This window comes from Engraulis encrasicolus, chromosome 6 (genome assembly GCF_034702125.1).
Source record: "Engraulis encrasicolus isolate BLACKSEA-1 chromosome 6, IST_EnEncr_1.0, whole genome shotgun sequence".
NCBI lineage: Eukaryota > Metazoa > Chordata > Actinopteri > Clupeiformes > Engraulidae > Engraulis > Engraulis encrasicolus.
In genome coordinates this window covers 11502575-11523606 of record NC_085862.1, presented here as the reverse complement: position 1 = coordinate 11523606, position 21032 = coordinate 11502575, and the positions used below count along the sequence as shown (strand labels likewise).

General features: G+C 43.3%; 2 protein-coding genes and 1 long non-coding RNA gene across 19 annotated transcripts in view; 2 read left to right on the top strand and 1 right to left on the bottom strand.

Annotated features, from left to right (window-relative positions):
• Positions 1–13540, bottom strand: part of spag17 (sperm associated antigen 17) — a 42683-nt gene extending 29143 nt beyond the window's left edge. Inside the window, exons 1-6 of the mRNA XM_063200608.1 lie at positions 13420–13540; positions 12423–12563; positions 12251–12310; positions 6562–6690; positions 659–827; positions 275–445 (exon numbers count right to left, since the gene is read on the bottom strand). Of these exons, the coding sequence (XP_063056678.1) occupies positions 275–445; positions 659–827; positions 6562–6690; positions 12251–12310; positions 12423–12563; positions 13420–13527 (778 nt within the window). The 5' untranslated portion in view covers positions 13528–13540. The remainder of the gene's footprint in view (positions 1–274; positions 446–658; positions 828–6561; positions 6691–12250; positions 12311–12422; positions 12564–13419) is intronic.
• A 77-nt stretch (positions 13541–13617) lies between these two features.
• LOC134450687 (uncharacterized) lies at positions 13618–14022 on the top strand. The gene is made up of 2 exons (XR_010035145.1): positions 13618–13716; positions 13869–14022. It is a non-coding gene; the product is annotated as an uncharacterized LOC134450687 (long non-coding RNA).
• Positions 14023–17652: 3630 nt separating this feature from the next.
• dock7 (dedicator of cytokinesis 7) overlaps positions 17653–21032 on the top strand; it is a 79059-nt gene continuing 75679 nt past the window's right edge. For 14 of the 17 annotated variants that reach the window (XM_063200599.1, XM_063200602.1, XM_063200601.1 and 11 more), the window contains exon 1: positions 17689–17741. In XM_063200599.1, the coding sequence (XP_063056669.1) occupies positions 17704–17741 (38 nt within the window). In that variant the 5' untranslated portion in view covers positions 17689–17703. Of the gene's footprint in view, positions 17742–21032 lie in introns of all 17 variants that reach the window. The other 3 variants (XM_063200604.1, XM_063200603.1, XM_063200587.1) reach the window with 1 other exon arrangement.

The following is a 21032-nucleotide window of genomic DNA, read 5'->3' as shown; positions in this document are numbered from 1 at the left end:
GATTGTTTTAATGAGACATTAAAAATAAAGTAACCGTATTTATTTTGTATAAACTTTTAGAAATCTTAAAATTTGAAGTGTGGGAGCTTTAGTTGAACTGACAATCACACTGGTATTAAGGGTAGGTCTTTTTTCATTTATTTTTTTAAATAACCATTGTCATCACATCTTCCTACCACAAATTAAATTCTTGTCGACAATTTTTTATAGTCGATTACTGGTAGTCGACGATTATCGACTTATCGTTGCAGCCATAATTTGAAATGAATCTCACCTGTGTTCAGAGAAGTGGGTGTTATTCTATCACAGTCTTCAGTGCCTTTGCCGCGTAGCCGGATAACGTTTGACACATGTACACCTATAGCATCCAACGCGGACAGGAGAGTTGGCTGACAAAAGCCCACAAGGAGAACGTAGTGCTGCGGTCCATCTTCTGGTTCATCATCTGAGAGAGACACACAGCACACAGTGCTCAGTGCACACAACGAAATTGCATTCATGCCTGGCCAATGTGGCAGTCAATATTTTAAGCACGTTGCTACCCACTGACGGCAATGAATGAAACGGAAATGAAAGTCAATGAATTGACAACAAAAAACCGATGCAATGATTTCCACTGTGTGTACATAGGGTCTATGGCAGTTCAATTGCAACTTACCTATGTATTTATGGGAGTCATCCTCTTCTCCTCTCCGTCTGAGTTTGGTTTCTTTAACAGGTGCTACTGGCTCTGCATTCTTTTTTCCTTTTTCTGCTTTGGCAGGTTTCCCATTGGGTCCCGTTGGTGAGTTAGATGCACCTTTAGCTTTTGACTTCTCCTCATGACCCTACAGACAGTAGATCGTTGAGTCATAAAAAAAACAAGCCCACCATGACAAGCATGTTCCTGATGAATGATTTTTGAAATGATTTATTTTATTTATTTATTTTACTTATAAAAGCATTAGGGAGGTGACTAAAATGTTATGTCTAAATAAAACACATCCTTGTTGTTATTGTATTGACATGGAATAACAAGGATGTGTTTTCTTTAGACAGTGTATACCAATACCATTCATGGTGAAGATAGTGCAAAGAAATGCAAATCACCCATCACCTATTCTCTGCCAGTGTTAGATGACCAGGTGTTGGATTGAATTTGAAATTTGGCCATTGATGATTATCTGATTATCTGAGGGTGCTTCACAAAGGCTGGAATTGGGCAGATTTCTAACGTCAGATCTCTGGACAATAAGATGGATGACATACGGCTACTAAGATCAGCGAACAAAACCGTGAGGAACTGCTGCGTTACGGTGTTTACCGAATCATGGCTGAACGACGGCATACCCGATTCGGCTTTACATCTGGAACAACTAACGTGCCACCGAGCGGACAGAGCCCTTGCAGAGAAAAAACGAGGAGGAGGAATATGTGTCTACACACATGATGCTTGGTGCAATAATGCTACGGTAGTACAGAGGCACTGCTCTCCACGAGTGGAGTTCATGATTATCAAGTGCCGACCCTTCTATCTACCCAGAGAAATCTCCGCTATCCTATTAGTCGCCGTCTACCTCCCACCCAGCAACAAAAATGGCGTCAAAAGCGAGGCACTGAACGAGCTGCATCGGGGCATCAGTGAACAACAAGATGCACACCCAGATGCCTTCACAGTGGTACTAGGAGATTTCAACCACGGAAATCTCAAAACAGTACTTCCAAAATTTCATCAACATGTCAACTTCCCAACAAGAGGACAAAACACCCTGGACCTCGTTTACACAAATCAGAAGAGAGCATACAAGGCAAAGCCCATCCCCCACATTGGATCATCAGACCACACGACAATTCTGCTACTGCCAGCTTACAGACAAAAGGCAAAACTCACCAAACCAGTTCAGAAGGAGGTGAGAAAATGGCCTGAGGGAGCCATCTCACGACTTCAGGACTGCTTTGAAACCACAGACTGGGACATTTTCAAAACAACTGCCACCCACAGCAATCACATTGACATTGAGGAGTACACAGACACCGTGACCTCCTACATCACAAAATGCATCGATGATGTTACAGAAATAAAACACATCACTACCAGGGCCAACCAGAGGGCCAGAGGGCTGAGGGCCAGAGACAAAGCCTTCAGAGCAGGAGACGTAGCTGGCCTAAAGACAGCAAGGGCTAACCTGTCCCAGGGCATCAGGAAAGCAAAAAAGGAATACTCAGACAAAATAACAACACACTTCAAAGACAGCAGAGATGCACAGAGCCTGTGGCAGGGCATACAGGCCATCACGGACTATAAGCCTGCACCACGAAGCTGTGACAACAACACCTCTCTGCTAAACGATCTGAATAGTTTTCTTTGCCCGCTTTGAAGCACAAAATGACACTCACACACAGAAAGAAAACTCCCCTCCCCCCCATGATCAACCCCTTTACCTGTCCTCCTGCCAGGGTTAAGAGGACACTGGCCACCATCAACCCACGCAAAGCAGCTGGCCCAGACAACATACCAGGCCGAGTGTTGAAGGATTGTGCAGAAGAGCTGAAGGATGTCTTCACAGACATCTTTAACATCTCTCTGGAGCAAGCAGTCATCCCATCACTTTTCAAAGCTGCTACCATCATACCTGTGCCGAAGAAATCATCACCATCATGCTTCAATGACTACCGTCCTGTAGCACTGACGCCCATAATCATGAAGTGCTTCGAACGGCTAGTCCTGTCACACATCAAAGCCACCCTACCCCCCACCCTAGACCCCTACCAGTTCGCATACCGAGCCAAGCGATCCACAGGATGCAATTTGCTCTGCCCTCCATCCAGCCCTCACCCACTTGGACAATAAAGACTCATATGTGAGAATGCTGTTCATTGACTTCAGTTCAGCATTCAATACCATAATACCACAACAACTCATCAGAAAACTGGACAAACTAGGTTTCAGCACCTCCCTCTGCAACTGGCTGCTGGACTTCCTGATGCAAAGACCACAAGCAGTACGGGTAGGGAACAACACCTCGAGCACCCTGACCCTGAGCACGGGGGCTCCGCAAGGCTGTGTTCTCAGCCCCCTGCTGTTCACGCTGCTGACACACGACTGCACAACGACCCACAGCACTAACCATCTAGTGAAGTTTGCGGATGATACAACACTGGTGGGCCTCATCACCAAGGGCGATGAGACTCACTACAGAGAAGAAGTAGACCTGCTGGCCAGATGGTGCAAAGACAACAACCTCCTGCTGAATGTCAACAAGACCAAGGAGATTGTTGTCAACTTCCAAAGGGTCCAAAAACAACTGACCATCGACGGCGATGCTGTGGAGAGAGTGAGCAGCACCAAGTTCCTTGGAGTGCACATCAGCGACGACCTCTCTTGGACCACCAACACTACATCACTGGCGAAGAAGGCCCATCAGCGTCTCTACTTCCTGCGCAAACTAAAGAAGGCAAGTGCTACACCCTCCATCATGACAACATGCTACAGAGGAACCATAGAGAGCGTCGTTGTCCAACTGCATCACAGTGTGGGGAGGAAGCTGCACGGAGAAAAACAGGAAGACACTCCAGCGTGTTGTGAACACAGCGAAGAAGATCATTGGAGTACCACTCCCCTCCCTGCAGGACATTTACACCACACGCCTCACCCGGAAAGCACTGATGATCATCAAAGACACAAGCCACCCTGCACACAAAATGTTCAGCCTCCTGCCCTCTGGAAAGAGGTACAGGCGCCTCCGTTCCCGTACCACCCGGCTGGCGAGCAGTACAATGCACAAGCGATCAAGATGCTGAACACTCAAACCCACTCCCCCTCCACTGTCAGCCTCTAGCCAGCAAGGCCACTGACAACCCCCCCCCCCCCACTGTCAGCCTCTAGCCAGCAAGGCCACTGACAACCCCCCTCCCATCCCCCACCACCATATCTGCGACTGAACATTCCACCTGCACTACTATACTTGTGACTGAACTTTCAACCTGCACTCAAAACTCAAAACATGCACACAACACACACACACACACGTAAGCAAACACACACACACACCACACACACACACACACACAAGCACACTGCACTTTCTGCACTAAACCCAACATACACACACTGACACACACACACACACACACACACACACACACACACACACACACACACACACACACACACACACGAACACACACAAGACGCACACCGCACCTTCTACCTGCACTAAACACATACACACACACACACACACACACACACACACACACACACACACACACACACACACACACACACACACACACACACACACACTGCTGGTGTACTTGACAGACCTTTTTATATTTATTTTCTTCAAAATGCTACTATTACCATGTCAGAACGCTATAAAGGACTTTTTTTAGGAAAAGCACAAAAACACAACAAATACCTCTTAATGTATGTCTCTACAATCTTCTGTTGTCCAGTCTTGCACTTTAAATGTCTGTATGAGCACTGTCTATGTCCATACTGTCTTAAGTCCATGTATAAGTACTGTCTATGTCTATACTGTCTATGTCCTTACCTTAATTAGTCTATGTCTGTATGGGAAAGCAAGAAATGTAATTTCAAATTCTTTGTATGACCAGTGCATGTAAAGAAATTGACAATAAAACCTACTTGACTTGACTTGACTTGATTTGTCTTTGCGAAGGACGCTTAACTAAAGCCACATACAAACTTATCTTGGACTAAAACTTCCTTCTGTTCTGACAATGCTTTGTTTAGAACTCTGAGGACTGTTTTTAAAAGCAGGATAATGCTCCAAGCCATCAATCTAAGCCCATCTAATGCTCCAAGCCATCAAGGTGGATGGAGGACCACCAGATCGGACCACCAGATCAAAAACCCAGTGGCCAGCCCAAACTTCAGGCCCAAGCTCCATTGAAAGCCTCTGGAATGCAATCAAGAGGAAGATGGATGGTCACAAGACATGAGACAAAGCTCAGCATCTTGAATTTTTGCACCACTAATCTACACCCCTGTAGCACCAATTAACTTCATACTGTATTATTGGGCAACGGACACAACTCAACTTGCCTGGCTCTTGGCCGACCTGTAGTTACGCGCAGCTTCATGAGCTCCACTTCTAGGTCCGGGAGCATGTAGCAGGATTCCATTTCTCCATGTATTGCTTCTGTATCAAAAAAATCCTTCGAAACGTTTTCTGTTAATCTCTAAAGGGTCAATATAGTCTATGTTCTGTGTGACTCCTCAATGCGAGCTGCCATTGATATTGAAGCAATAAATGCACTACTTATTTTTTGAGTTGAGAAATGGAATCTTGCTACATGCCCCCCTGATTTAACGAATCCAATTCAAAATCCTACTCGTCTACTGTACAAGGCCCAGCACAACCTTGCACCCACCTACATCACAAGTCTCCTCACCCCATACAATCCCGCTCTCACACCACGCTCCACTGCCACACTCCTCCTTACCAGCCCCTCCACACACCTGCGCACCATGGGCGACAGGGCTTTCAGTGTGGCTGGACCATTGACAGTAAATAGAATGGACGCCAAATCAACGCTATTTGCCATTCAACGCTTTGAAGCCAGATTTGGGAACATTCCAACTTACATTCCACCTTAGCAACGCCAAACGCAGGTGCTGATTGGACAACAACAAGACTTCTAACGGTCAATCAAACCATGTTCTGATGCTCATTGGTCAATTTAACTTTTAATATCTCTCTAAAATAAAACATCACCACAAAAAATCACCACCCTGGTAAGTTGGAGAGCAAGGGGACCTACTAGTTGAGCGAAAAATGATCCCCCTGGAGTGGCATTTAAGGGAGATACAGGGTTTTATGTCTCTCATAGGAATGAATGGGATTTGGCCATTTTTTGGTCTTTTTGGGTCCAACCTTGGCTTCAACAATGAAATAGAATTTTGGCCTCCATTCTATTTACTCTCAATGGGCTGGACCCAAACTGTGGGATGCACTCTCGCTGACAATTTGTAGATGTTCCACACTTTCCTCTTTTAAATCCAAGCTTAAGACACACCTCTTCACTGCAGCATATTCTTCACACAGCTCAAATGAATTTCCACTTCCTTTAATTATTATTTTTATTATCTTATATACATACAGGTATGTATTTTATTTTATTCTTGCATAACTATTTCTATTTTCCTTTTATTTATTTTTTCTTTTAAATCATTCCATTATTTTAGTTGTGATGTATTGATTGTCATTGATGCTTTGTTATTACCTTTTTTTCTACTGTTATTACTCTGTTGTAATGTGAAGTGACCTTGGGTATCTTGAAAGGCGCTTAAAATAAAATGTATTATTATTATTATTATTATCAAGTTCTACTTCATGATCTTGATCTTGAAAACAGTTAAGTTTATGTCACAAATAAAAAGAAACCGAAAATTGGGAAAAGGGGGGGGGGGGGGAGCAGAACTGACAGAGACAGAGACAACGTTTCTATGGGTTGTGTGCACCGTATGTGTATAGTGCAAAAGAAAGGATTGTGTTATGGAATTGCCCTCCAAATCAATTAATCTCATCAGACAAATAAAACTCTTCAACTGACCTTCATTTCAGTTATTCGCATAAGATCTGCAGTCTTTGTACACAACAGCTGAAACTTCACCAGTTTAGCCATAAGATCCGTGGAGATTTCCTGTCCAGCATCAAGTGTACTCCTTGCTGCCTCCAACACCTTCAACACAGTCATACATTTCATAATCATAAGATAGGCTAATCATATCAGAAAAAGTCATGCTAACTTATACACCAGTGTAAATTATTGCTAAATGTTTTGTACTTTAACAGACAATAAAGCTTCAGTGAAAGTCCAAGGGACAGTAATAATGAATGGTTTCGACTCCAAATGTTTGTAAGGAAGACTCATTTGGAGTCATCCAGTGTTATCCAATATAACAAAGGATTTTCTATCTATGTATATGTATTTTGAAAGCGCTTTGAGACAACTTTAATTGTGATATTGCACTATATAAATACAGGTTGTATTGTATTGTATCTTTTTCACCAAAATTGCCAAAAAGTGCTCTAGATTTTCAGACTACCACTTACAACAATGAGTCTATTGATTAGGCCTTTATGCTACATCTTGGTGGAGAGTCAAAAGTTATCTACTGAAGTCTGATGTCCTTATTCTGAAAAGCGCCTGATTTTTCTCCAAATAACTGACCAACCCAGCACTCCTATTCCTCTTAACAGGAAATAAAGCTTAGTTTGACTGACTTTAACAAATGGGTTGGTAGATGCAGAGCATTTTCACACTTGCAGCCATTTAAGCAAACTCAGACCTGTGACTCTACATTTTATGTGCATATGTGAACGCACCAAAGCACACCCAGACCCCTCGGAAATGAGCCGTCCTGAGACAGAGGGCAAGAGTCAGGTCTCTTTTCCATTGGGTTCCGCGTTCCGGTGCAGGCTTTATAAATATTCATGAAACTTGACGGGGGGTCGATGGTGCTGTCTCGCACGCATTTCCATACAACAGGACTAGAACTGGGCCGTATGATCAGCTGCTGCAACTAGCCGCGACAACACCGTGTTTTCACGCCATGGGGAATCTAAGCCCTAATCTAAACAATAGGACCTATATAGGACTAAATATAACCAGCGATCTCCTTCTCTTAGACCATAGACACGTGTTTGGGCTTGCGAATCTTAGCTTTTCACAGGTCTTTACGGAACGTCTTTATGTTCTTTCAATCCAAAGTTATATAACTTTAAGCGGCCGCTGTTTCAAGTGAAAAAATAGCGCTTTCCAACCTTTTTTTTACCTCGTCATTTTGTTTTCGAACAGACAACGATCTCCTTAAAGGGACAGTTTGGTCAATTTCAACATGCAGCTGTATTGCTCACGCTACCCTTGACTTGTCAGTACCTGGTGATGCCACATTTTTCGGCTCAGCCCTTTCCGAGATATGAGCAATTCTAATGGGGGCAGCGTTTGTTTACATTTTTAAAAAATGAAATATAGGCCAACTCCAAATATTTTCCCAAAAGGTACTGCTGTTTGCTAGTTGTCTGCTGATGTTTTATAACCTTTTGGATGTTTTTGGGAATAAATAAAAATGTTTTTTCGAAATGTAAACAAAGAGCTGCCCCCATTACAATGACCAGGATCTCGGAAACGGCTGAAGAAGAAGAAAAAAAAATCTCAGGCACTGACAAGTCCAGGGTAGTGTGAGCATTACAACTGCATGTTGAAATTGACCAAACTGTCCCTTTAACCTAGACCTACAGACATGTGTTAGGGCTTGTTCAAAAGCTGAGATTCTTAGCTTTTTACAGGTTTTTACGGCACGTGTTTATGTTCTTTCAATCCAAAGTTATATAACTTTAAGCGGCCGCTGTTTCAAGTGAAAAAATAGCGCTTTCCAACCATTTTTTTTTTACCTCGTCATTTTGTTTTCCAACAGACAGCGATCTCCTTAACCTAGACCTACAGACATGTGTTAGGGCTTGTTCAAAAGCTGAGATTCTTAGCTTTTTACAGGTTTTTACGGCACGTGTTTATGTTCTTTAAATCCAAAGTTATTTAACTTTAAGCGGTCGCCACTTCAAGTAAACAATGGCGTTGTTCTCCAGCCGGAGAGAGGAAATCTTTTTTGTCATGGCTGTGTTCTTTGCTCCCTCGAATAAACCACAGTTGTCTTTTTCATTCGAAATGTTCATTTTTACATTTAATTTGATTACAGCAAATTCGCCATCCCTCTGCAGGTTCGTATATGAAGATATGTGCAATGAAAAGGGCTACTTTAGTGTGCCCATGGTGGTAAAAAAAACGACTTCTCACAAGGAGGAGGCGTGGAGCTTTGGAAATAGCGTGATTTTAAAATAATAGCCTAATAGGCTATATAACTCCTTGGCCAAGGACTGGAGTTAGGCTACTTTAAAGAACATGATAATTGCTTGAGCAAATTTTCTCTGTCTACTGTAACTGCCGACAGAAAAGCGATGTTGATTTTTAAAGTGCGTGGGTGGGGATAGGTGTTTGCACGCCGGTAAATCCTAACACAGGCAACATGTAGCCTAGTGGAACTCAGCTCCGCACGCCTCGAACCACGTCTTTCACGATTCTATAATCGCCCCTGTTTGAGCCCTGTTTGAGCTGATGATGGGTGTGTATGGGTGGAGTAAATGCAAAAAGAAAACGAAACCACGCCCCAGCAGTGCGCAGCCCCGTTCTAACAGGGCTAGTCGAAAAGGGACTTATATGTAGTGGGGGGCGCTCTGACGCTGCCCGCTAAGCCCCGCACATTTGGGCTTACATTGCCCACGGGGACCCCGGTTCGAGTCCGGCCGGGGTCATTTCCCGGCAGTGTTAATTTCGTGACGAATTATTTTCGTCATAAATATTCGTAACGATTGTTTTTCCCCTGACGACAATACAACGATGACGAAAAAAACAGCATGCGTTTGTACGAAAAATATAACGATATTGATTAATATTTTCGTCAAAAAAATAAAAATGTGACTACAATACCACCCGAGACGAAAACCAATAGGAAGCATTTTTGTTAATATGTCACTGAAACATTGGAAAAGAATTGCCTGCTATTTCGCAAGGCGCGACCCTCATCTGCTTCGCGTCTCCTCCCTCCTCCCCTCCCTCACACACACACACACACGCAGCAGGCACAGTGACAGGCAGTGGCCGTGACCCTTTTTTAACAGCAGTAGTCTACTTTTCAGTGCAATCCTGGCTGGAAAAAATATTGTTGCCCATTTATCCATGAGGAAGAAGTTTAAGCAGTCATGAAATAGGTGGTGGTGCTGTCGCACAGTAGCAAACATCTTTCTCTGCATTTTGTGGAACTTCTCCACTCCCTGCGCTTTCATGAACCTGCTACCCGACGGTCGTTGTTTGATCTTTTTTCAATGTTCGCTAATGTTTGTAGGCTAATTTAAGGGTCTATGCGTAGGCAAAAGCCTTCTGATAAGAATCACTTTAGTGCCGATCGCAAAGGATTCGGAAGTGTGGAGTTTTGCGACTTGTTTCAGTCAAAGGACACTGAAATAGGAAGTGAACGACCCTTCCACGCTTTCAAATGAGTTATTGCAATAACGTCCTGCGAATGCATGCAACCATGGACACACAACCATGTCAACGAGAGCGCGTTTCACGTGCCATCACAACTTTGCATCAAGCAAATAATATGCAACAGCTTGCAATACGCGCACGAGAGAGAGAGAGAGAGAGAGAGAGAGACGTCTTCCAACAGGTGCCGTGCCATTGTAACGCCTGCATGCAGGGGCGCCTGCAGACTTGACCAGTAAGGTACGCACCAATACGCTATACTTTTCGGGTAGAAAGTTGGCGCAGAGGTGCCTGCTGCAGCATGATGAATGAAATTCACGTCACAATGGCTGAGCTGGGACCATAAAAAGCCCGGGCACGTTGTGCAAGAAAAGGCAGAAAACGACTACATCAGCCTGTTAAAACACACTGAATGCTAGTCCAGGCTGATAACAAATGCGCAATAGAGACAGAGCACAAGAGAACCACTGACGCACTCGCACACAAATCGCAGAATGCTGTTCATGTCAGCAAACAGGAAAACGTGCGCAATACGCATTAGAAAACACCCAAACTGCATGTCATCAAAACATGCAGAATTGCTTTAGAACTAATGCTTTCCTGAACATAATGTATTTGCGTAGCACACATAACCTAACCAGCTGTCAGTGCTGCCGTCCGAACCTAGTATGCTACAAAGCAAAGTTCCGTACCTCTCATAAAACCGTCTCTGTAGAAAGCCACAATACACAGAACGGTAACCAAAATACTTTAGGAAATATGACACCAAAAGCAAAGTACCCTATAATATTTGCCGCGGCGGGCTCAGTGATGAATGAAACAGCTTAGCCTACCTGTACTGCTACCATCCGATGCCTTCTTCCTAGCCCACATGACAACTGGATTTTGGCTAAGATTGAAACTTGTCACTTTCAAGACATTAGCTTCGGTTATTTGACTGTTCTGCCATCAGCGACGCCACGACATAGGCTGTGTTATTCCAAGTGGGAAATGGAGAGCTGTCTTTGCTAACTAGAACTACTAAACTTAAATTTGCGGGCTATGTCTGACTGGAGGTAGCCACTCAAGTTAGAATTCCGCTGATGGAACTAGAACTTGTTACTGTAGGCTATCCTTTTTTCAGGAAGCGCCGCGAGTTTTACGCACAGAAGCAAAAAGCAGGCTATCTGCCTTTGTAAATTAATGGTGCCCAATGGAGTCTCTGCTCTTTAATTTGCTTCATGCTGCTTCTTCTCATATAATATGTTGCATTGTCACAACATTCATAGAAGACACAATAGGCGTAATATTTATTTAAAAAAAAAAAAACCTTCCTCCACTGGTGAAGGTGCCCACAGTGCGTACGGCCGTACGGCTCCAGGCGTCCTTGCCTGCATGAACCTACTGTACCCCGCGACGCTCTTGATTAGTGGTATACCCACAAGTAGGCTATTTTTTCATAACGTGCAGTCCCGTTTTCCCCCGAAGTCGTTCTAAAATATCGACAGAGATTTATGAGTGTCGCGGCCATGATTTTTTTTACACATTGGATGCACTGGCTTATAAGACGCTCTGGCAGTTTTTTTTTTTACAATATTTTCTTATTAGCCTACAATATGTTATTTTAATCATTGATTTCCCCAAATGGTAGGCCCCATTTTAGTTTGACAATTTTATCGAGAAGTGTAGACAAGAGGAAATAATGTAATAGCCTATTTTAGTCGACTGAAATTAATTTAGATTTCGTCGACTAAAATTGTATGAATTTTAGTCGACTAAAACTAGACTAAAACAAAAATGATTTAGATGACTAAATTGTGACTAAAAATAAAATTACATTTTCGTCAAGAGACTAAAACTAAAACTAAATTAAAAATTCCTGTCAAAATTAACACTGTTTCCCGGCCCTGCCCCGCCTACACACTGTCTTGTAATAATAAAGGCCAAAAAGCCCCCAAACAAAAAGAGACAAAGAAGAACAAAAAGAGTAAACACTCTATATGTGAAAATACCCTAGGGGTGTATTCAAATCAGGAAAGTTTGATACATAGTTCACTTGCTTTGGTCCGAACCAAATATACTGCATATATTTTTTCATTTAGGTGAGGTCTGCATGCACACTGTATAGGAAGGAAATTGAAACTTGAACAAGAAAGAAAACCTTTCAACATGCAAAAGGGGTCCTTGTGGAACAAAAAAGAGAAAAAAGTTTGTGTCCTACCTCATGAAATAGAGGAGTGTCTTTGACCTTCTTTCCTTTGGGGTTACCCAGTTCATTAATCTGTCAGAGAAAATATTTGAGATTGCTTTTTATTATTTAACACATGACTTGTTTTGTTTTTGTTTTACTCTGGGACAATAATCAATGGTAAGCGGGTACTATAGCCTATTACTTTTTGCAAAGTTGTCTCCAGTGAAATGATGCTGAACTGCCTTCTTTGAGGTTGTTGCACAGCAAGCGAAAGGGCTGAGAGATACCACACCTCCTCCAGAGAGTCCACTACAACCCAAGAAAGGTTGATCTTCCAGAATTCCTAAAAAAAAAAGAGGAAAAGTCATAACAAGTCAGTTACAAACACAGAAAGAAATTGGCTAAAAGGTTAAAAGGATGTAGGATGCCTTTCAGAGCAAGAAAATATGAAATACTATGCGTAAAATAACTGTAGCAATTAATGGGTGGGGTTCGATTAATGGTGGTTCGATCCTGCAACCTTCTGATCTTAGAATCATAAGACCACCTTGTGTCAGGTTTGTGTAATGTAAAAAATGAAAGACAAATAATTTCACAAAATATGTGAAACCTGTACAATGCAATAGAAGTGCGTATTTTAGTAGGCTATTTCCAGAATTCATGCTGCTCATTCATGTTACATTTTTCACGAATATTTACCACCACCACCAATTTCAAAAAGTGTTGATAAAATCAAATCAACATGAAAAGGTGGATCTTCTCCGTGGTTCGCCATTTCTGAATTGGAAATTTTTAGCTACAAACTGTCCTTTGGTCGTAGGCCTACTATTAGTTTTGTAAAGATGTTTAGCTGGTTACTCTGCCCACATCAGCGACACACGTTGATGCTGGTCGTGTGGGCCAGGCTGACTGGTTGACCTCACAGACGTGTATAGTATATAGTATATACTATACACGTCAGTGGGTTGACCTCACAGACCTCTGAGGTCGTTCTAGGCTGCTACAAGCAACCAAACAGAGATTCTTTATTCTCTACTCTCCCCGACCAAACCATTGATGACCCGGCCGTCCCATAGTTACGAACGACCAGGTGACATGCGCCTTTTCAGATAAATAAAAATGTGAAAGTTGCTCATTCTTGCACGTAGGTATTTGAAAACTTTTCTGAACTAGCTCAGTGCATACTGTCTGTCTCTTACCTCTTCGAGGGTTGCTGCACTGAGCCCGCTTTCCCACCCTTTATTAGGGCCGACGGCTGGCGACGCGATTGCAGCATTTGTCCCACTCCTTTGCTTTTTCGGTGGCATCTTGGATAGCTTAAAACACTTGCATAATATTTCAACGATTTAACAACGACTAAGGTCATCTGGTGATCGATAGAGTGGGAACCAGACAGGTGGAGAGAAAAGTTCTGCAGCTTCCCACAACAGAACTGGTTGTCTATGGCAACACAACAAGCGCTCAACTGCGCAGCCGTGGGGATGTCCGTGTCCGAGGTATTTATTTATTTATTTATTTATTTATTTATTTATTTATTTATTTAAATTTCAATTATTATGATCCTATACTTGTGTAAGATATGGAATCACATTGCATATTCTGCCTTTTGAAATAATATTGGCATGTGTGTTACTTTTTGCTTTGTTAGGGCAGAGGTGGGCCTCGAACATGAAAATTTCAACTGTGGGCCCCAAGTTCGAAAGGGTTGGGAACCCCTGGCTTACATCATTGGGCCTTCAATTTTCTGCTCTCTTAATAGCTAGGACCCAATAAATCTCTCTTTTGTGCTGTAGCTTATAACACATTAAGTCTGTCATTGCCTATTTCTTTTCCTGTTTCGTGTTATCTAGGCCTACTAGGCTATACAATAATAATTGATAAGATAAGATAAGATAAGATAAAATAAGATAAGATAAGATAAAACTTTATTTTCTTTAACATATGAAACAAAAAAATGTCTTTGGCGTGGCACCAGTCATACTCACAGACATTGACAAGACTTGACAAAACAGGACATAACAAGACAGGACAATACATGTATGTTGAGGCTGGTCATTGTTCATCTTTGTTGAGTAGGGCTACAGCTGAAGGGAGGAAGGATTTCTTCAATCTTTGAAGCATCGACCTGATGGAAGTTGGAAGGAGTGATGGAGGGGGTGAGAGGGGTCCTCTGTGATTACATTACGTTACATTACATTGCATTTGGCAGACGCTTTATAACCAAAGCGACTTTCAAAAAGAGGACATATTCAAGCCAACATCACAAGCAAATACAATGTGCACAGGAGATATACAGAACAACACGTGCAGTTGCAGAGGGGTTAGTTTTTTTTTTTTTTAATTAAAGAGTAAATAACGAGTACACACACACAAACTAAACTAAACTAAACATCATGTCAGGAGTCTGCCCTGGGGCAAGGCCAGTTAGTGATCATTTCAGCTTTCCTGATCACTGCACCAATGTACAGCTCAGATAGGGAGGTTTGAGGTGAGCCAGTAATTTTGATGGCTTGGTTCACTATACGTGAAAGTTTGTTCTCTAATGCCAATTTAGTTGAGCCAGGAGGATATATTGAAGGTAAGGACTATTTGTATAAGAGAACGGTAGACTTGGGTCAGAATGTCCTTGCTGACTTGGAATGTCCTGAGTTTCCTTGGTGAAGGCGTTGCTGTGCTTTTTAAGAAATGGAGTCAGTCCATGTGCAGTGGGAGGGACCGGGAGGTGTCCTTTTCGGTGCCCAGGTACCTAAAAACTTCCACTTGCTCCACTGTCTTCCCTTGGATGGAGAGAGGCTGAAACTGAGTTGATGCCTTGTCTCTGCCCCCCACAGCATAGTTTTTTTTTGTCTTGGAGACATTCAGCCCTAAGGAAAGTTCTACAAAAGTTTGGCTCAGGTTGTTAACTACCTCTTGGTAGCGAGTAGAGGATGACATTTTTCAGGAATTCCCGTGGGTCCCGCGGGTCCTGCGGGATTCCCGCGGGATGGGAGTAAAAATTTTAAAGATGAACGGGAACGGGCAGGAGCGGGATTAAAGATGAATGGGAGCGGGCAGGAGCGGGAATAAAAATGAATGAGAGCGGGAATGCTCGCTTATTTTTTCATTTAAAAAGCCTATGAAACGGGAGTGGGATTGATTTTGAGTGGGAGTGGGCAGGATTGGGAAACATTCTTTTCAGGAGTGGACGGGATGGGATTTGTTTCTTTTACTGCAGTCCGGGATGGGATGGGACAGGATTTTTTTTCTGGGACCGGGATGGGACGGGAGTGAAAATCCACTCCCGTGTCATGCTCTAGTAGCGAGTTGGAGCATCAGGGTCAGACATATGTGTGCCACTAAGGCAATGTCATCTGCATATTTAAAAAGTTCCATACCTTCCCCATGACACACAATGTTGTTTGTGTACACACAGAAGAGGATTGGGGATAAAACACAACCGTGAGGAGGTCCAGACTTCAAGGTGATTTTTGATGATTTGACCCCATTGAATAATAGGCCTACCTGTTGTGGTCTGTCCAACAGAAAACACCGGGTAAGTGCTGGGTGGATCTGAAGGTTGGAGAGCTGCAGGAGAAGTGTGTCTATATGCACAGTGTTAAATGCAGAGGAGAAGTCCATGAACAGGATCCTGTTGTGTGGGTGTATTGAATCCAGGTTTCTGGCTACTGTATCCAGAAGTGAGAGGCTCACATTCTCCACACCATGGCGTTCCCTATAGAAGGGGAACTGCTGTGGGTCCAGCTGGTCTGACACCATACAGGATAGAAGGCTACAGGGTCATTTCACATGAAATCAGACAATTTGGGACCCGACCGACACAGATTTCAATCATACGGTGTGCCTTTTTAGTAGCAAGGTAGCACCCCAGAAATGCATTTGTGTGAATCTGACACCAATATTAAGGGAGAAACAGACTAGCACAGGTTTACGTATGAGGGTAGGACACTATACATTCAGCCTTGATTATATCAGTCAGTGTACACAACACTCTCTCCATACATTTGCACAGCACAGATGTTAATGCCACTGGCCTTAAGTCCTTGAGATGATGGTGGATTCCCAGAGTCCAGGAGATGCTGATAAAGCGTGGTGTCCTTGCTGACCTTGCTACTTTATGCCACCTCAATGTCTGAATGAAGTATGCCCACTGCTTTGAGATTGTCATGGGTGGCATTTTGGTATAGGCCTAGAGGTGGAAACTAGTCTTGAGGGCTGTGTTATCCAGCCCCCATTTTTTTTAATGCTTTACAGTTTCCAATGAAATACGACTTTGTAAAGGAATCTTAGAAATGTTGTAAAGAAGAAAATGATTGCACAGTCACAGTCCTCAATCAGTCAACCATTTTCATATCATGTGTAACTGAGGCCAACTAGCAGAGTGTGGCGTGGAACGAAACCTCCCTCCCGAAGCCTCAATACAGTGCGGTAGCATTGGGCATTAGGACCGGCGCTTTAGCTCAAGGGTCTCATAGTGTGCCTCCCATTCCCGAACTGATATAGTTGACGAGGTGGCAGGTTCGCGGCCCCGAGGGGGACAAACCGTGCGGAACACCTCTGTCACACATGCTCAAACAACAGATTGCTCTTCCTCTCCTGTGAGGCAATGCACCATGGGATTGTTCGGCTTATTTTTGGTTTAGTTTAGTTATTCTCATAAATATTCAATGTATTTGATTATTTTGTTTTTCTATACTTTTCCTGCCCCCAAGCCCCAATATAGTGAATAACAGCCCCCAATTTACTACGGTGGTGGCAATTTCGTTTCAAATGTTCATTCCTTTGAATTTTCGCTTGGGTCCCCACATTACCCTAGAACAGAGCTAATTAAATGTCAACGAGGGCCAGTTTTTTAAATTTCACCCAGTAAAGTGGACGAACTATACGTATGTATTATGAATGCCGACTGTCAATGAAAAAAATATGGGACACTTCATTGAAGTGGAGGGTCTGGGGGTCCTCCCCCAGAAAGTTTTGCATTTCTTAGATGTAATTTCCTGCATTTTAATGTCCCGTGTCCCGTTTCAGCACGATAAAGGAACCCATACTTTTATCTCTAAATTCCGAAAAGCAATTCTGCATTTCAAGGGGCTTGTGGGGGGCCAGAACTTTGCTGTCCAAGGGTCGCATCTGCCCCCAAGGCCGCCATTTGAATAGCCCTGCCCTAGAATCACCTCTGCCCTGCTTCACTTTTTACACCTTTTACACTTTTTACCTAAACCTAGTTTCCTTTTTGTAGAATAGAAATCATCTGACCTGGACAAGGACGCTGCACAAGACCATTCAAAGGCTAAATCAAATTGCATGGATGTATGTTACATTGGCAGCTCTTGGCAAATGTTGACAAAGCATTTAGAACAATGGTAGTGCGTTGATATTCTGTTAATTACGGTAACTGTATCTGGGAACTCCTCTCCTTTTTTCTCTCGCCTGCAGCTAGCAGAGCTTGGAGAACCTGGGAATTCGAGTAGTCAGCGGCCACAGCCATGGCTGAACGCCGCGCCTTCGCCCAGAAAATTAGCAGGTAAGGGCGTAACTGTGTGCTATACGTTGAAAAGATGTGAAATCACATTCAATAGTCAGCGTTTATTCTATATGTCGTTTTCCTATCAACATCTGCAGCGCCTAACATAGACTCCCACCATTCCCAAATAGGGCCTAGCCTGCTAGCTAGCCATAGAAGCCATATCAAAGATGCCCCAAGCGACCCACCCTGTGTCAACCAGTGTTCTGTCCTCTGCGTGTTTTTGAGGGTATCTTTTTAAATATCATTATGCTGATTGTGTTTTATTATTTGTTATTGCGCTAGATGTAGGCCTACGTGAGGTTATAGTCTGGTGGGGTTGGTGTGTAAACTGTAGATTCCGTGGAAATACGTTTTCACTAGACTGTCTGACGACCAGATGACATTCTGACACATTGGCCAGAGCAGTCGGTTAGCTCGCGCTATACCCAGTGATTATTACACGAAGCGTGGAAAAAACAGGCGTTTTCAATCGTGTATTGCAATTATTAGCCATCACAATTTCATGTGGTTGTACATTTAACCATTTGATGGAACGAACAAAGGATCTCTTTTGCACCGAGGGGCCATCTGAATGGCTAGCCCTTACAATAACCTACGGTTTTCATAAATCTTGACGTAAACAATAAACTGGGTCATTCAAAACAAAGCTTACAGAATAGAACTTTCTTCCTCAAGCATGGCTGGCATTCACTAATGAGCAATTTTCTTGGTGTATATACCCCATGTTTACTCGCGAACTCTGAATTGTTTGCCTATCCCTTTCAGCATTGGTTTGGGAGGACACTTTGTTTTCTATTGGGTTGTTCGTTTCAGAACAGCCCTTTACCCAAAAATACTCTGGATGCTTTCCCACGCTCACAGCCGCTTATTCAATTCCAATGTTTGACTTCTGTCACCAAGTCATCACCAAGAAGCCAAACCGTAATAATCTTACCTGAAATAATTTGTTTTGCATGCAGTTCACACCTGAACGGTAGGCTATGCATAATTTGCCCTGGTGGGTTTGCCTAGAGTCGGGCTGCTCTGGCACTTTCAGAGATAAGCATGTGATGAGAGGATGCCAGTAGTAGCCTACAGCACTCCACCGCCCTGGCTTTGCAGAGTCTTCCATGCCAGATGATTGTAGCTAAACCCTGGAGGATTGGAGTTATCTTAAGTGCTTTTGTGCTTTTATGCATTTCGGAATAGCTGTTTTGTGTGTGTGTGTGTGTGTGTGTGTGTGTGTGTGTGTGTGTGTGTGTGTGTGTGTGTGTGTGTGTGTGTGTGTGTGTGTGTGTGTGTAGACTAGGCTGACGTGTGCTTGTGATAACCTTTAAATCGCTCAAGTGAAGAAGCATGGGTTTTGATGTGCACATTATAAGTCTTTGTTTACTGTGCAGTCCTCATCCAGTATATTTGTAGAGACTGTGGAGCTCTTTGAAATGGTTCCATTTAGCGATCACATGCCCAGTCCACAAACACTGCCTTTCTCCCTCCTGAACAAAACACATCACTGTTTCCCACCTCCCTTGTTTCCCTCTTTTTCTTTTTCCCCTTTGGTAGGAACTAGGAAGAGTGCTTTTCTTAGAAAGAGAGAGGGTGGGGGGACAGAGACTGTTACTTTGGCAGGTCTTGAAGAGGTTTCAATATCCTTGCTTGTCTGTCAGTCTGTCAGATCACCATGTTTTGGGGAGGCCGGCCAGGGTGGCCGTGATGATGCACCTGATGAGGTACATTCATTGACAGTAGATATAATAGAATTTTGGCCTCCATTCTATTTACTCTCAATGGGTACATTCCATTATCCAAACTCCTGTCTTCTAAGCTTACTTTTGCTTTTGGCCTTGCGCTTTGCTGACGCCCTGCCCCCGTGGAGAAAACGATTCCCTGCTGTCCGCCTACGCACAACAACTTTTTTGGGGGACTTTTCCCCTGTCATTCATTCATTCTTGTGATATCATCACTCGGCCTCAAGCACAAGGGAGGACGGGAGTTTGGATAACAGAATGGACCTCCGACCCACTATGTCTGAGAGCATGTTACTGCTCCTTACTGCTCACAACCAGCCCTGGCAGGGGGCTCCCCTAGGTGCCCGCTGGTCTCTGCCTGAGGTTTCTTCCTGGCTTTAGGGTTTTTTTTTTCTCAGACCTCATTGAGCTTTTTTCCCCCTACAAACTATGATTCAAGCGAAAGGGAGTTTTTCCTCACCCCTGATACCCACAGGGGCCGCATCTGAGCGCCCAATCTCTGTGTGACTATCTATGACTTATGCTAGACCCAGCCACTATGGACCTTATGCATCTAAGAATCCCGGTCCTAACCTACATTGACCCTATGACTCTACGATCTCTTTCTATCTCTTCTTCCTCTGCCTTCCTGCTATCTCTGCCTCTCCTCTCTTCCTCTCCTTTTAAATCCACCTCTAACAATTATGTTCTTTTTTTCTCATTTGTTAAGCACTTTGAGTTGCATCCCTTGTATGATACAGTGCTGTACAAATACAATTATTATTATTATTATTATGTTAATCAGTTAGTTGTCTGCCGATTAAGTGGCACTGATGAAAGACTGTGTGTGCGTGTGCGCATGTTTGCAGGGGCACCCACAGGTGCAAACAGAGGGGACAGTTGTCCCGGGCCTAGGGAGAGAGAGGGGGCCTAGAATTGGGTCCTCATTACATTTGTCCTTTGTCCTAGGCCCAGTCAAAGGTGTGTGTGTGTGTGTGTGTGAGAGAGAGATATCAGGAGGGGTGTGGCAGTTTTAAAGTTTTTGGAAGACAGTACTGTCTCTCTGGAGTCTGTGGAGGAGTTTGGAAGTGTGTCGTTGTGGCGGTGAAATGTTTGCAAGGTTTTTTCTGCGGCGATGTGATCCAAGTGCCAGTTTGCTTAAAGGGACACTGTGTGAGATTTTTAGTTGTTTATTTCCAGAATTCATGCTGCCCACTCACTGTTGCCTTTTTCACGAATACTACTTACCACCACCATCAAATTCTAAGTATTCATTATGACTCGAAAAATTGCACTTTTCATACATGAAAAGGGGGATCTTCTCCATGGTCCGCCATTTTGAATTTCCAAAATAGCCGTTTTTAGCTGCAAAAATGACTATTTGGACCATACTAGTAAATATTTGTTTATTACTTGTAAACTTTCATGTAAAGATCAAATTTGGCAATAGGCAGCCCAGTTTCAATGAGCAGCATAGTTGCAGTACCTTTTTTGACCATTTCCTACACAGTGTACCTTTAATTTGCTGTCCCTGGCTTACGTGTAGTTCCCCAATGTGGCCTTTGTCATTTCCTTACCTACT